This window comes from Branchiostoma floridae, chromosome 2 (genome assembly GCF_000003815.2).
Source record: "Branchiostoma floridae strain S238N-H82 chromosome 2, Bfl_VNyyK, whole genome shotgun sequence".
NCBI lineage: Eukaryota > Metazoa > Chordata > Leptocardii > Amphioxiformes > Branchiostomatidae > Branchiostoma > Branchiostoma floridae.
Genome location: NC_049980.1, coordinates 10,509,120 through 10,523,857, shown reverse-complemented (window position 1 = coordinate 10,523,857; position 14,738 = coordinate 10,509,120). Strand labels below are relative to the sequence as shown.

The following is a 14,738-nucleotide window of genomic DNA, read 5'->3' as shown; positions in this document are numbered from 1 at the left end:
CCGATCAGTAGTCCCTACTGGCGTCACATTCTGGATCATGGCCAAAACAAAGTCGTGTAACGCCTGTGTCTTGAGATCTGCAAGATGGCCTCCATCTGACGCACAGGTCTGCTTCGCAGCTTCGTAAGTCTTCGACTGGGCGAACACCTTGAAGGCGATTTTCTCATTGACGTAGGGCGTGTAACCTAGTCAGGTGTACCCAGGATGTTATGAAAAAGAGACAGAAATAGCAAGAAACCCTTTATCATAAAGGTTGGCCTTCTTGCCGTCAGTGATGGAGCCTAAACATATTTCTATCAAAGAAAACAAATTTCATCCAATTTCATAGAATGTCTTATTACTATTTTGTGGTAATATTATCTTAGGACTTGCATGAAGCTCACATTTAAAGGCATTTCTTACACGAGCTAGCTACCAATCATAGCTTGCATAGAACACGGGATATTAAACCCGGAAGTTTTGCGGTACTAATGAAAGCCGGCTGCGGCCCAAAATCTAATAATTTCTTCAACAGGACATGACCTAACCATAGACCAAGTTTCATGACAATTCATCAATTGTTTCATGCTGCGTCCAAAACACCAAGTATTTCTTGCAAGTATAGTATTTTTTACTACAAATCAAAACTATTCGGCTTGGACTCGTTTCATACCTGTTGTATCCACTTGGCAGATAAATTTCAGCTTGTTAAGGCATGGCATGTCGTTCCACTTATTCTTCTTGGGCGGGTAGTATACGACACAGTCCTCATTACGTTGCTTATAGTCATTAGGTTCCCCGGGTCCCCAGTCTGTGAAGTCCCCCAGTTCTTCTCCATCTATCCACTTCCAAAAATTTTCCTCTATCCTGTCGTGAAGGCCGAACCAAAACGAGGATTTCTGATCGACCGAGTTCTTCAGCCCGACCAGAAAGTTGTTGGTTTTCATATCGCGAGGCATGGCGAGTGTTCCACCGTCTTCACCACACATGCGTAGGGACTCGTGAAAAGTGGCGGTAACGTCGAACGCCTTGTAGCAGGTGCCTTGGAATGGTTGATAGTCATCTGGACAATCAGTAGGTTTGCTGTACGTACCGCAGAGATACTGATCACTACTGGCCAGTCCGGAAATATTTATGTTTGCTGTTGCCCAGTCGATCATGTTGCCATGGTGTTTACAGAACACTGACCAATCTGTTCCGATTTGATCCGAAGACAGCACGCGGTCCCAAAGGTTCACCTGCGAGAGCTCTCCACTGAACGCCTGAGACTCCACGAAAGCTCCCCCGACTGTGTCTTGGTCCTGCGCGAGGATCCACGTGCCGCCACGGCGCACTGTTCCCCCCGTGTTAAGCCCCGAGCCAGAGGCCCGAAGCGCGCCGTCGCTGAAGATCTGCCAATGTCCGTCACTGCTCCGCCAGGTGGCGCAAATCTCGTGCCACGCGCCGTCCCAAACGGGCAAGTCTACCGTGCCAGCATTCACATTTCGTACCCATAACTGGAACACACATATATAATATTGTATGATATATTTCAATAACATTGACGATTTTCTTAACATTGCGACATGTATTGCTAGAAGTACGAGAGGCATAATCTCCAAGCAGATCTTGCGGTGGAATAAGAAGTGACGTAAGCTGGGGAAGGCGTTAAGCCAGCAGAGGAGTTTTATTCCACCACGAAGCCAATTAACTCCTCTGCCGGCTAAACTCCTTCCCCAGCTTATGATACTACATGTGTATCTTATGCCACGCAAGAACTGCTTGGAGATTACAAGAGGCAGTGGAAAGTTGTAATAGCCGTGTACACTACAGGTTTTGATCAGAATATCGAACGAGGTTGTAAACTTACTTGAAAACCACCGTTATCTACATCGTTGAAAAGGAGCAGCTCGTTAGCATGCTCGCCACCTCCCACGGCGTAGCTGACCAGACTTGTCTGCCTGTATCTGTATCTGTTTCTGTAGGAATGGTCGGTGCGCATGTGCAGACATAAAGTAAAGCTCATCAAGTCCTGAGACCGTGGTGTCATCAGCCTGGCGTAGTTACTGACGCTGCGTGGAGCCGGGAAGGTTATCATCTGCAAGTCGTGATCACCTGGGAAACACACATGTAGATACATCATCTGGTTAGCCTGTTGCAAAATACACACCTTCTCGCTGTTGGGGGCTTATTGCCCTAGCCGCCTAATAGTGCAAACTTTGAGCGAAGCTGGATTTTATCTTATTGGGGTGCTTGTGCGCTGGTTGGCTAGTTTGCAATGTTGGCGAAGGTTCTCTATGCCTGGAAAGGACATTAGTCGTGGAATGGAGTTTGCCACGGAAGGGAAACTGTTGTGGAGGAGTTTCGCCTTGTTTTCGCGGCGAAGTCCCTTCCACGGCAAACTTTCTTTGTCGGTATTAGTCAATGTTGAAAATCCCGAACCAGCGCCCCACATACCTGATGCAACATTTATATGCTGCAGTCCCATTTGGGGCCCCTTCGGGCAGTTTACGGCCTGTTTTGTCGCACTTTGGGGCGTGGCCCCTACGTGGCATAGGACACACTGCGGCTACCGGGCTATATTGGGGGACATCTGGGTCCCTTGGCTGTTTTTTTAAACTCGCATTTAAAATCAACCAGGGCCTCGGCGCAGACCTTAGCATGCATTACCTGGAGATTCTCGCGATGCTGGCGTTTTCATCTGGTCGTTCACGTGTGACGTCATGGTCGTACTGGACCAATCCACTGCGGCGTCATCTGAAGATTCCACTGCGGCGTCATCTGAAGATAAAACAGTCGGTTCGTACACGATACATTATACCGGTTTAGAAGATCAAGGCTATAATATGCACTACATAGGATACCGATTTACCTTGTGCAAGAGAATACCTCCAGCTCTTGTAACTTATGATGTATCTATGATCTTGCATTTTCTAGGCGTTCATAAATAAGCCTTGTACGTTACGGCTGCCGAAACAAATAAACCAGTCTACTGCTTCAGATTTAGAAGTAGTAGACTGGTTTATTTGTTTCAGATGCATACAATGTCGGTAGTATTCATTTATAGTTTGATTGTGCTGATCAGAGAGGTTTCTGGATCACCATGGCAACCCAACCGTCATTGGTAAACAGAAGAAATGTCGTCAGACACACCTGTCGTCTGACAGATGAAATTCGCCGCTTTGTCTGAGCACGGCAGGTCGTTCCATCCCGGCTTTGCTTGAGAATTGTAATGTGCACAGTCTTCATCTCCTTTGTGGTTATCGGGTTGTCCCTCTCGCCAGTTACTCCAGTCCGCTGACTTGTTGTGAATAGTCCCATCTTCCCACATCCACCGGCCCTCCCAGTTCTCGTCGCTCAAACCAAACCAGAAATAGCCGCCGGAATCCGCCGCGTTCTTCAACTTCCACAGAAAGTCGTCTGTCTTGTTGTCTTTGGGCATGGCTAAAAGTCCCCCCTTGGTGGCACAAAACTGCCTCGCCTGGTCGTAGGTAACGATCTGGTGGTACACCTTGAAGCAGGCTCCCTCGAACTTGGTAAAACCACCGGGACAGCCTGTTGGGGGAACCATGAACTTGTTTATGATTCAAATGATAGACACAGATGAAACAAGTGCTTTCGAAAAAGCTGGCTTTTTCTTATGTTGTACTTTAGAAAGCCGCTAGGCTAGGGTCATTACCTAACTTGACGTTCGTTTTCCTAACCCCTACCAACCTACGGTACGTCCACCAGTTTATTGGTCATTTTGTACATCATGCAAAGTCTGGATCCATCATCAGGATCCATCCAAAGCTTCTCGGGTTATGGTGTACACGGACAAACAGACAGACAGACAGATAGACTGACAGACACGCTCAAAACATAACCTTGTGGCGAGGGTAAAGATGATGTATTTACCTTTCCTCTGGTAGTAATGTCGGTGAGGCCAACTGTCCCACTCAGAACCAAGAGACGCCGCCGTGTCCTTGTCACTACTACGGAGCCAACACCGTGCACTGCCGCCCTCTGGCGATCCCGCGGGGCGATGGTTAAAGGACAGGCATGGTCTACTGACGCCGTCGTAACTGCCGTGACCCTGCAGACAGCGGCGGGCACACTCGTCTGCGTCTATGTTGTTGTACGCTGCTATGTGGTCAGGCCAATCACCGAAAAAGTGACCTTCCTCCTTGGTGAATAGTTCCTCATTTGAGACAGTCGCTATAGCAGAAACATTGAAACATGCTATTATAAACACTAGAACTCCACTCATACCATCTGTATCTGTTATAGCCGGTATAACCGCCCTTCGGCGTAACACACCAGCTTCGCAGGCACGCGGCGCGACAGCAGCTGGTTATATTACACCGAACGACCCGTCACACCTAACTTTTTGCACATCTATCTGCAAGTGTTCTTTAAAACTATCCAGAGAAGATGCCCCTACTGTACTTGGTGATAATAGATTCCACTATACGATAGTTATGAGTAAATACGATGTTTTGAACACATCAACCTTAGGTTGGTAACTCTGGTATTTGAAGGCATGACTGTTTCTTGTTCTTTGTTGAAATTGTATTAGATACTTATCAGTTTATTGGTCATTTTGTACATCATGCAAAGTCTGGACATTTTCCTGTCTTCAACTTTCAAGTGACATCCACTGCAGTTCTGTTGTCATTTTGGTAACACTAGAATCCCTGTTGTATTTGTTTGTACAGAATATGGCAGCTAGCGCTTGTACAGCATCTGGCAGCTCATCTCCAAATGGTCCTAATTTGCATGATTTTGTCTCGGTTGATCATCTTCTCTATCAAACAGGCACAAGCCCAAAGCATGAAAGTCTTATCGTGGTAGAGAAGGTCAATTTTTAGTGTTTCCTCCTAAAGTATGCAAATACTAAACTAATTTGCATGATTTATGCCTAATAATGTTCCCCTTCACTAAGCTTCATAATTGTAAGTATGAAATTCCCATCTTTTTCCACTATGTAATAATCATATTTCCTCTTTAATTATGCAAATGGCGTCATCATTTGCATAATTGACATGATTCTCAGTTACGTATTTGACAAGTTTCGAAGTCCTATCATGGAATGCAGTGGATTTATCAACTTTACTCATTTATTGTGCAAATTAGCTGTTCATTTGCATAAATAGTATAGTATCATGTAAGTTATCACTTAGGCTATCTACATACCAAAATCATGTCGATCCGTCAACATGTTCTTGAGCTATTCTTGTCCAAAGTTTGTAAGTTTGTAGTTCGAAAGAGGCCGCTAGGGGGTCCAAACTCACAGCACTTACTCTATATCCCAAGGGCTATTTACCACTTAAAAATCACAACCAGAGCATTTCCAAAACACGAGATGTAAAAAATGGACGTTCCACTGCAGTACCTTAGCAAGCTGCTAGGGGGACATTATCGAACTTAACCTTCCTTTTCCTGACTCCTACCCACATACCAAATATCATTAGGATCCATCGAAGGCTTCTCGAGTTATGGTGTTCACGGACAAAGACAGACAGACAAACATGCGCATAATAGACTAGTAACCATCTGGCAGAGGTACACATCTACTTGCGGATAACCTGGTGACAGAAAAAACATATTTCCAAATATGGATAGCGTAAACGGTCACCTATTTTGTCACTGCAAATCTCTTGTTAATGAATTTGTAATCATTCTACATTGGTTCTCAGTGGCAACATTGTGATTTCCAATAAAGTTAGACCTTTGCAAAAGAACTAAGTAAGCTTACAGATGTGATTTGTGTAGCAGCGACTGTCATTCTCGAAAAAGACCATTCAATTAATGGTGTTGATGTTGTTGATAAGGCTCCAACCATTGTCAATATTAACACATGCAGGCCATATGCAAATCTTGTACCGAAACTGAGAATCTTACATTCCAGGCGGGGTCGTTATTTTTCTTGGCCCATCTGCGTCGCGCGTCAATGTGACCGCAAGGTAAAATTGTGACAAATTCGCAAAGTTGGGTTACCCAGCCAAGTCGCGTGTGTACTCTTCAGTTCGCAGTAAACAACTGAAGTCCAATGTTTACAGTTTGACATGTTGATAACAATCTTGGGGGAAGTGCACGTATACACATACCGTATGACGCCTTTTGATATCACTGATGTTGGGCTGAGACCATTGTGATGAGTGTTCGCATCTGTACCTCTATGTTCCCTTTGCCGCATTCTTACATAATTTGGCATGTCGTCTGCATGCAGCTGCGCGATGAAGCACGTAAAAACACAGGAAGGTACCCCGGTATGGACAGAGGTCCACCAGGACAACTTTGTGGCTATAGAGCCTGGTGGGGCTATAGCAGGTATACCCCCTGCGGCGGTGTACCGAAAGTGCGAAAAGGAACGAAAAGGAACGAAAAGGAACGAAAAGGAACGAAAAGGAACGAAAAGGAACGAAAAGGAGCGAAAAGGAATGGAGTATGAAGCAAACTTAAATAAAATCAATGAGAATATAAGGAATCGGTACTGCGGGCGTTAGAAGCCTATGAAACGTGTTTTATTTTACCGAGAATTTGACATTATCAAATTTTTACAGCGCTGTTTCAGGCTGTTGTTTTTGTGTGGCTAAATTATTCTTTGAAGATCTGCGAAATACAAAGAAACGGAACTGAGATAAGAAAGTAAGGACTAAAATTCATTGGGTGGTAGATGAATATCGATTATTATACATTTTCAGGATGAGGCAAGATTGTAACGTTGTTGTTGTATTTGGGTGGCTTTTATTCTCCCTAGAGGGGAGCGCCGCATGCAAATGACCCGCGAAATCCGGTCAGGAAAGATATGCTAATAAACTGCTGCCCCACGAGCATGACAGCTCCTTTTAACAGGGCCAACAACATGGTTTTCTGGAGACTGGAGACATATCTTCTCGCTCGTTCACAACGAAAGAAAAGCTGTAAAAGGAGAGACATATATACATACAGTACCAAAGAGATTTCATCAAGTTGTACCATGAGTATTCATCATTTTGGCGGGAAGAAAGGTGCCAACGTGAGGAATTTGTGCAAAGGATATTGGTAAATACAATTTCTGTCAACAATTTTCCGTCATATTCAATACAAATAAATTTCTGCCTCTTGCGACCGACATCAGGCCCTCGCTGATGATAAAAAATCCCAATGCCGGGTTTAGATGTCCTGGTTGCAAAACAAATTTAAGGCGTTGTATTAATATTAATGAAAGTGTGAAAAAAAAGGAAGGAAAAATAATTCCCAACATGCTGGGCTCGAACTTCCGATCGTCGACTTCCCTGGGTTCGAACATGCGACCTATATTTCTCTAAGGTCAAGTTCTTACAAATTGTGCAATACATATACTTGTAACTTTGCTATCATTGCATTTTTTTAACAACTATATCCACATAGCATGGCTTTTTATGATAAAATATGCGCAATCGTTCTCGACATAATCCATTTCTTCTTGTGAAATTTTATAATATAAATGTAATATGGATATTCTAAGGAATGTTATAACCACATTAACACGTACATGAACATAGATATGCATAGATAGGTCTCATCAATATTCATTCCTCCATTGAACCATTGCTATAGGAATTTCGTGGAACAAGCCGCAAAATGCATTTGCCGATCACAGTTTACCTTTTCCTAATATTACCATCGATTTTATTTGAATTTGCTTCATACTTCGTTCCTTTTCGCACTTTCGGTAGCGAAATTGCGAAAAGGAACGAATTTTCGTTCCTTTTCGTTCCTTTTCGTTCCTTTTCGTTCCTTTTCGTTCCTTTTCGTTCCTTTTCGTTCCTTTTCGCACTTTCGGTAGACCCCCCTGCGGGCCCAAATGGGACCTACCATTACTCGTACCTGGAGTTTCTCGCGATGCTGGCGTTTCCATCTGGTCGGTCACGAGTGACGTCATGGTCGTACTGGACCAATTCACTGCCTCGTCATCTGAAAATAAACAGTCGTTAGTTCAGGATACATCGTACGGGTTTGGAAGTTCAAGGCTAAAACATGCACTACAAAAGATAGCAATTTGCATTGTGCAAGAGAAATTCAATACTTCCAGACTCTTGTAACCAATTTTACGCTATCATAAATAAGCCTTGTACGTTATGGCTGCCGAAACAAATAAACCAGTCTACTGCTTCAGCCGCATAGTGCATACTCTGTCGCTGTAACATCGGTAGCTTTCATCTATAGTTTGTGTTTCTCAGAGAGGTACTAATTTGATTTCTAGATCACCATGGCAACCCAACTGTCGAAGAAATGTCGTCAGACACACCTGTTGTCTGACAGATGAACTTGGCCGCTTTGTCTGAGCACGGCAGGTCGTTCCATCCCGGCTCCGCTTGAGAGTTGTAATGTGCACAGTCTTCATCTCCTTTGTGGTTATCGGGTTGTCCCTCTCGCCAGTTGCTCCAGTCCGCTGACTTGTTGTGAATAGTCCCATCTTCCCACATCCACCGGCCCTCCCAGTTCTCGTCGCTGAAACCAAACCAGAAATAGCCCCCGGAATCCGCCGCGTTCTTCAACTTCCACAGAAAGTCGTCTGTCTTGTTGTCTTTGGGCATGGCTAAAAGTCCCCCCTTGGTGGCACAAAACTGCCTCGCCTGGTCGTAGGTAACAATCTGGTGGTACACCTTGAAGCAGGCTCCCTCGAACTTAGTAAAACCACCGGGACAGCCTGTTTGGGAGAACCATGAACTTGTTTATGATTCAAGTAGTAATGGATAACCAATTAAACTTGGGATTAAATGTCGATTCCCTATTTAGGACTTTTTGATCGTTGTGCACATGGTACTGGTGCTTGAAATAACAACGTTACGAGTTTTTATCCAAACATATACTTGAGTATAACCTGGTGAAAAAACATATTACCAAAATCTCGATAGCATACATATCATGTTTTAATACTATCATGTTATAATATATATATATGGCTATAAGCATATCTTGTATTGTTTTGTATTGAAACTGAAAATTTGACATTTCGCGCGCGGCCATTTTTCTGCTCATCTCTGTCGCCGTCAATGTAACACCAAGGGAAAATTTGGACAGAGTCGGTGCAACTTCCCAGCACAAGTGGGCGCAGTCCAGTGAGATACCCGCTTTACGCCTGCCAAGTCACGTATAACTGTATCCTCTCGATCTCCCGAAGTTTGCAGTAAACAACTATACAGTTTGACATGTTTATAACAATCTCGGTGGAAGTACATGTACGCAAATGCAGTATAGGACGCCTTTTGATATTGCTGACTTTTGGCTGAGACTAGACCATATACTGTTCCCTACCTGCTTCTGGGCGCAAATGGGCATACAAATGGCCACCATAGACAGTTGTTTATCAGTCATGAAACGACAATACGATGTAGCCGGTCGCGGATACTGTTTAATGCAGAAACTTTCGCGGTGGTTTAATGTTCGCGGTTTTCGCGGTTGCTGCTTCACAGCGAACTTAAAACCACTGCGATCATTTTTCCATGGCAGTAAGAGACGATGTACGGTGCATGGTGCTACCGCGAACTTAAAAACACCGCGAAAAGTCCTTTTCCCGCTACCATGAAATAGAATCCCCGCTAACTTGAATGCATGCATTTACAGTATTTTGAAGTTCCATCGAAGTTCCAAGGCCATGAAAAATGTTGTTTTTGTTTAAAATTCAGCCTATTGTGCCCAGGGTAGGACAGTAAGGAAGTACTTCCCACTGTGACCTTCCCTGTAGTTTGAGGGGTCAATTGAGCCCCATAAATACATACAAGGTTGGTTCTCAAAACTGTAAGTCATAGATGGTATTGACTAGATTATATGTAGCTTTGTTACCATCATCTGCATGGTTCGATAAGGTTTAATTTCCATAAAAACCAGTACAGAAAAATAGTTGAAGACTTTGGCCAGTGTCATGCTAATACTTGCTAATCCATAGTCCCTGCCTTTGTTTTCAGCTTTATTAGTCTACGTATTTATGGGGATCAAGTTACCCATCCAACCGCTGGGAAGGTCACAGAGAGCGCTTCCTTATTGTAGTACCCTGGGTACACCAGGATGAAGTGTAAAGCCTATCACTGATCACCTTTCACACTTTCGTACTTTTCTTGTACACCTCAATTCCAGAACAGTGTTAAAAACTTCGCTGCAACTATAGAGACAGTAATGTATCATTTTTTTTAAAGATGCCACGTACCTGTTGAGGTGGATGCCCCAAGTACCAGGAACAGCACGAGAGTGAAACCCCCCGACATCGTCCAGTGCACACCACTCTCTCCAGACATGTTCGGTTTAGATATCGCAATGGCCCGGCCGCCCTCTGGACGACGGTGGGGATATCGACTGTATGTCTACTCAGAAAGCCAAGACAGAGGAAAACTTTCAGCCTATAGCTACCACGCAGATCGATGGTTCTGACTTAAATGGGCGGAAGGGGGAGAGATGTCACGATGTGCCAGAAGGTCAATGAATATTAAGTTCGATCTGTCGATTATCTGCAAAAGAGGGGTGACTGACGGGATAACGGTACAACTTTAAATATAAATTTTGACATCGAAGTTTCATAACTAGCTGTTGAAATCAGGACAAAATTGAGTTTGGACAACCGCGATCTTTAGATATTTCCCATGTATGTTCCTGGTCATGTACAAAAAGAAGCACATAATAGACACTATATGCACACAGGATACCCCGTCTTAATTCTTAGAAAATGGTCCATTTTCGGCACATATACACTGACATGGCGCAATCCGCTGAACAGAAACGTTTTGCGAGTAATACCGACAGTGCTGGTCAATGGGCACACAGCCATATCCGCCTGTAGGCAACTGATAACGCTACGAACACGTGTGTGGTGGGTACGGGGGAAGTAGTGCGCTGTCGACTAGGGCGGCATGAGTTTATATCCCACAGGGACTGCAGAATTAAACTGATCTTGTATAAAGCATATCTCTCCTTATGCTTTGGTCACATTAGATTTGCACCGTACCGATGCCCGTAAGGGCTGAAGCTCCGTTTGGGCCTCGAATCCACAAATGATTTGTCCCGATGGACTGTCGTATACTGTGGGAGCACCTTTCAGCGTGATCACGATTAGCGTACGGTGCCTATTTGTAACCGGGTCCCGGGTTGATTCTAAATCCGAGTTTAGAAAAATCCGGGGCCCGGGCCCTAATCTAGCCCGGTAGCCGTAAGGCGTTCCACGGAGCCTCACGTCCGAAAGTGCAGAAAACATCCCATGAACTGCTCGACAGGGCCAAGTTTTTTTTCCAGTTGTTACCTAGGTATAATTTGATGTTTGATATTCTAATATGCGTAATGTATAATATGTGGCTCATGATCAAATTTCGGTAGAGAAGATGAAATCGTCACCATTAAACATGCAGATACGTGCTTCGATAACCATATGTCATCGATAAGGTGAGAATGAGATGATTGGCTGAAAGACAATGATGAGGATAAGGTGATGTCCATTGATGAGGATAACCTTTGGTTGATGACCGACGTCATTTCTGTTGTCATGGCAACTGACAGCTTGTGTTTTCCAATGTATTGGTCACGCTTGAGTCTGCGAACGACGTCTTTTTTTCATTTAAGATATTGCGTAATACGTAAATGTATGACATAGAAGACAACAAAATACACAAAACGTAAGAAAATTCGCTGAGTAATCTTTTGAACCCCGCAATGCCGCACCGCTGCCCCAAGTCCAGTGAGATACAACCTTTAGGGACATAATTGTAACACTGGCCCATTACAAGACAATTGCACCGACACCTTGTATCCCTTATCATACCACCGCCTGGTAATTCCATACGAAATATAGAGGCAAAGGGCATCATTTTATTAGGAACGTTTCAATTTTAATGATTGTATTATATATATCCATGGTTTGCTAATATGAGAAAAAGGTATATCTATCGATACTTTTCTCTATTTGAATGTTACATTCGTTGTTGAAGGAAACAATCAAAAATACAAGTTCATTTCTTTCTTGTCGACCTGAATGACCACATAGATTGTGTTCTATGCGTTCCTTTCTTAAACCTTTAACCATACATTGAATTATGTCAATTATAATCGATTACGTTATTAGGTTATGATATTTCTACACTGCAATGAATTCTGTACAAATGCAATTTCCTGGTATCATATAAAATTCAGTCCAGCTATCTTGAAGTATAAAAAGCTATAAATACGAGTTTACCAATGTACATGAGAAGATAAAGTACAAGGTCAGTGCATTCCATTGGGTCTGTATAGTTAGTATATACATATACATATGAGAATTTTCGTACTGTTATAAAAGGTTTGTATAAAAGTGTTCTGTAAAATAGTTTCAAAATGATACGGTGATTGCCAACGCATCTAAACCATAAGCGATAGAATTACAACATTTTCCCATTTTTCAATGCCTTGGTTATTATGAAAAGCCATAGAAAGGCACAACTGTAGTGTAATCACAGAGTATAGGCATATTCGTATAACATAACGGTTACATCTATATATCTTGTATACACTTCCCTATACTATTGCTAACATAGATCCTATATATAGATAGCCTTGTGAATGAATTCAATAGCTTCATTCGCATCATAGGTTTGGGAGAAATTTCAGCCTGTGAAGCAAATCGTAATTGATGAACGAGATTCGTATCTACAAGATGCTGGCTCTGGCGCACTCAAATAGACTTGACCGCTAAATTCGCCTTTAAAGAATCTTCTGTAACCCGCCAAAAATATCAAAGTCCATCCCTCATTCTTCAGTCATAATACTGGTATAAAATTCATGGGACAAAACTTATCACATGATTTGAAATCCATCTCTCCGGCTAGCTGCGAACTCTTCGCAAAAATACACAATCGTCGTACATTAATGTGCTATATAATCTTTCGATATACTGAGAGCTGTGTACTAAAACAAATCTTAGATACAGGTACAGAACGGATACACAGGTTTAGGTGCAAGTTCGGACCTGTACCTGTACCTAAGGTTGATCAATTATTTGTAAGTTATTCAAGTTAAGAATTGCCCTTTTCAGTGATTTACATTTTGAGTCTCCAAACGATTTTTTCATGTTTTGTTGATTTTCAACTCGAATATCATCACAATTGTCATCATTGAATCATGATTTACGTATTAGTAGCCTTAAAATGGTGTCCACTACAGCAATGCTTTAGTTTGTTCGGGTACAGGTTCAGGTACAAGTACACCAGATGGAACGGAACTGTACCTAAACAATTTTACAGGTACAGGTACCGGTACGGGTTTTAGATTCGGACCTGAACCTAAACAATTTTACAGGTACAGGCACAGGTTTTAGGTACACAGCCCAACTCACAAGTGCTAAATAGCTAGAATCCTTTCAAGTTGGTCATCTTGCCCCGATGTGAGCTAGATGAGCCTCTCCATGGGCGGCAGAGGCATGAGGTCCGTGATGCCGATAACCTGCGCCCCCGCCTTCTTCTCCTGCGCGCTGGGGTTGTAGGAACCCTTGGTGGCGCGCCGCTTCTTGGTCGTGCAGAAGCAGTACAGGAGGGCGATGAGGAAGATGAGGGCAAAGAGGAGGCCCAAGGTGAGGCCTAGGATGAGCGCCAGGTTATCTTGTTTGGCGGGGACAGGGACCTGAAAACAACAGAAGAAAATTTGTACACAAGAAAAAAAAACAGCAGCACTACATACACATGGAAAAATATGTTGAAACTGAGTGTCAAACCCGATAGCAGACTGAGAAAGCAGTCGGGGGGCCCGTATTCGACCTTGACCGTCATTCTTCATAAGACACACGCGCACACACACAAACATACACACACACACGAACACACACACACACACACACACAAACACACACACACACACAGGCACACACCATCTAGCTAGACAATACCTCCATTTTTGCTGGAGGTAACGTTGGTTTATAACGTTACGTTAGATTTCTTCGTTAGGTTTCAAATACTTACCGGTCCACATATTTCTTCCTGTATACACTCGCAGCTGACGTATTCTTGGAGCCCATACAACATCCTGGTGCAGTTTGACGTACAAGTTAGTGCTGTTGTGTTGGAGCAACTTTCAGCGAAGGAGTCGCACTGGGCAGGAGCGCCATCTAGCGGACAGTCGCAGCGGGTGCTCGTCTCGTTGTATTGACAACTCCCAATACTTTGGCACAGGTTGTCACATATAGTGGAGCTCGCTGTGGAAACAGCGGTGCTCAAGTCAGCAGAAAGTGTGCTCAGTTCTCTCGTGATCGTTGTAAATAATGAGGACGATGTAGAACCATTTAGCGATGCTGTAGTTCCATTGGAAACCGTCGGGGCGATTGTTGATGCTGTAAGGGTGGGTTGAGCAAAGACGGTTGTGTTTGGTAGCACAGTCGGTGTTGTTATTTCCGTAGCATTGATATTGGCGGTTGTGTTGGTCACCAGGTCCGTCACAGCTGAGGTAAAGTTGGTGACAGCGTTCACTATCGTGGACGTTATGTTGTCCGCCAAAGGTGCTATCGTTGTGGCATTGCTGGCTGTCGGGAAAACCAAAGCCTCTGTAGTTCCGTTTGCCGCCGCAAGGCTTGGATCAGTGGGTAGTACCGTTCCTGTCGTGTTGTTGGCCATTTTCTGCAGAAGGCAACAAAAAGATGAAGATGATAAATATGTCATGTTATGCTGAGGAGCAGTGCTTTTTTCAGGCAAAACGTCAAATTGTGTAAGGATGACCGAGGATATCTAACGAGATTGCTCGGGCTAGGAGAACACTTCTGGGCATTCCACTGAATCGATACAAGTTACAATGCTAGGAGATGACAGTGAACGCTGGTTAAAAGGCGTGTT

The 14,738-nt window shown here is 43.7% G+C and overlaps 2 protein-coding genes across 2 annotated transcripts in view; both read right to left on the bottom strand.

The window, feature by feature from the left end:
* The window catches only part of LOC118403411, an 18,132-nt gene extending 7,628 nt beyond the window's left edge, over positions 1 to 10,504 (bottom strand). Inside the window, exons 1-9 of the mRNA XM_035802127.1 lie at positions 10,112 to 10,504; positions 8,213 to 8,614; positions 7,792 to 7,878; positions 3,856 to 4,155; positions 3,112 to 3,513; positions 2,629 to 2,739; positions 1,829 to 2,073; positions 653 to 1,475; positions 1 to 185 (exon numbers count right to left, since the gene is read on the bottom strand). Coding sequence (XP_035658020.1) covers positions 1 to 185; positions 653 to 1,475; positions 1,829 to 2,073; positions 2,629 to 2,739; positions 3,112 to 3,513; positions 3,856 to 4,155; positions 7,792 to 7,878; positions 8,213 to 8,614; positions 10,112 to 10,199 — 2,643 coding nt within the window. The 5' untranslated portion in view covers positions 10,200 to 10,504. The remainder of the gene's footprint in view (positions 186 to 652; positions 1,476 to 1,828; positions 2,074 to 2,628; positions 2,740 to 3,111; positions 3,514 to 3,855; positions 4,156 to 7,791; positions 7,879 to 8,212; positions 8,615 to 10,111) is intronic.
* Positions 10,505 to 11,755: 1,251 nt separating this feature from the next.
* The window catches only part of LOC118409809 (uncharacterized protein YBL113C-like), a 9,063-nt gene continuing 6,080 nt past the window's right edge, over positions 11,756 to 14,738 (bottom strand). Inside the window, exons 2-3 of the mRNA XM_035811129.1 lie at positions 13,875 to 14,525; positions 11,756 to 13,539 (exon numbers count right to left, since the gene is read on the bottom strand). Of these exons, the coding sequence (XP_035667022.1) occupies positions 13,309 to 13,539; positions 13,875 to 14,522 (879 nt within the window). The 5' untranslated portion in view covers positions 14,523 to 14,525 and the 3' untranslated portion in view covers positions 11,756 to 13,308. The remainder of the gene's footprint in view (positions 13,540 to 13,874; positions 14,526 to 14,738) is intronic.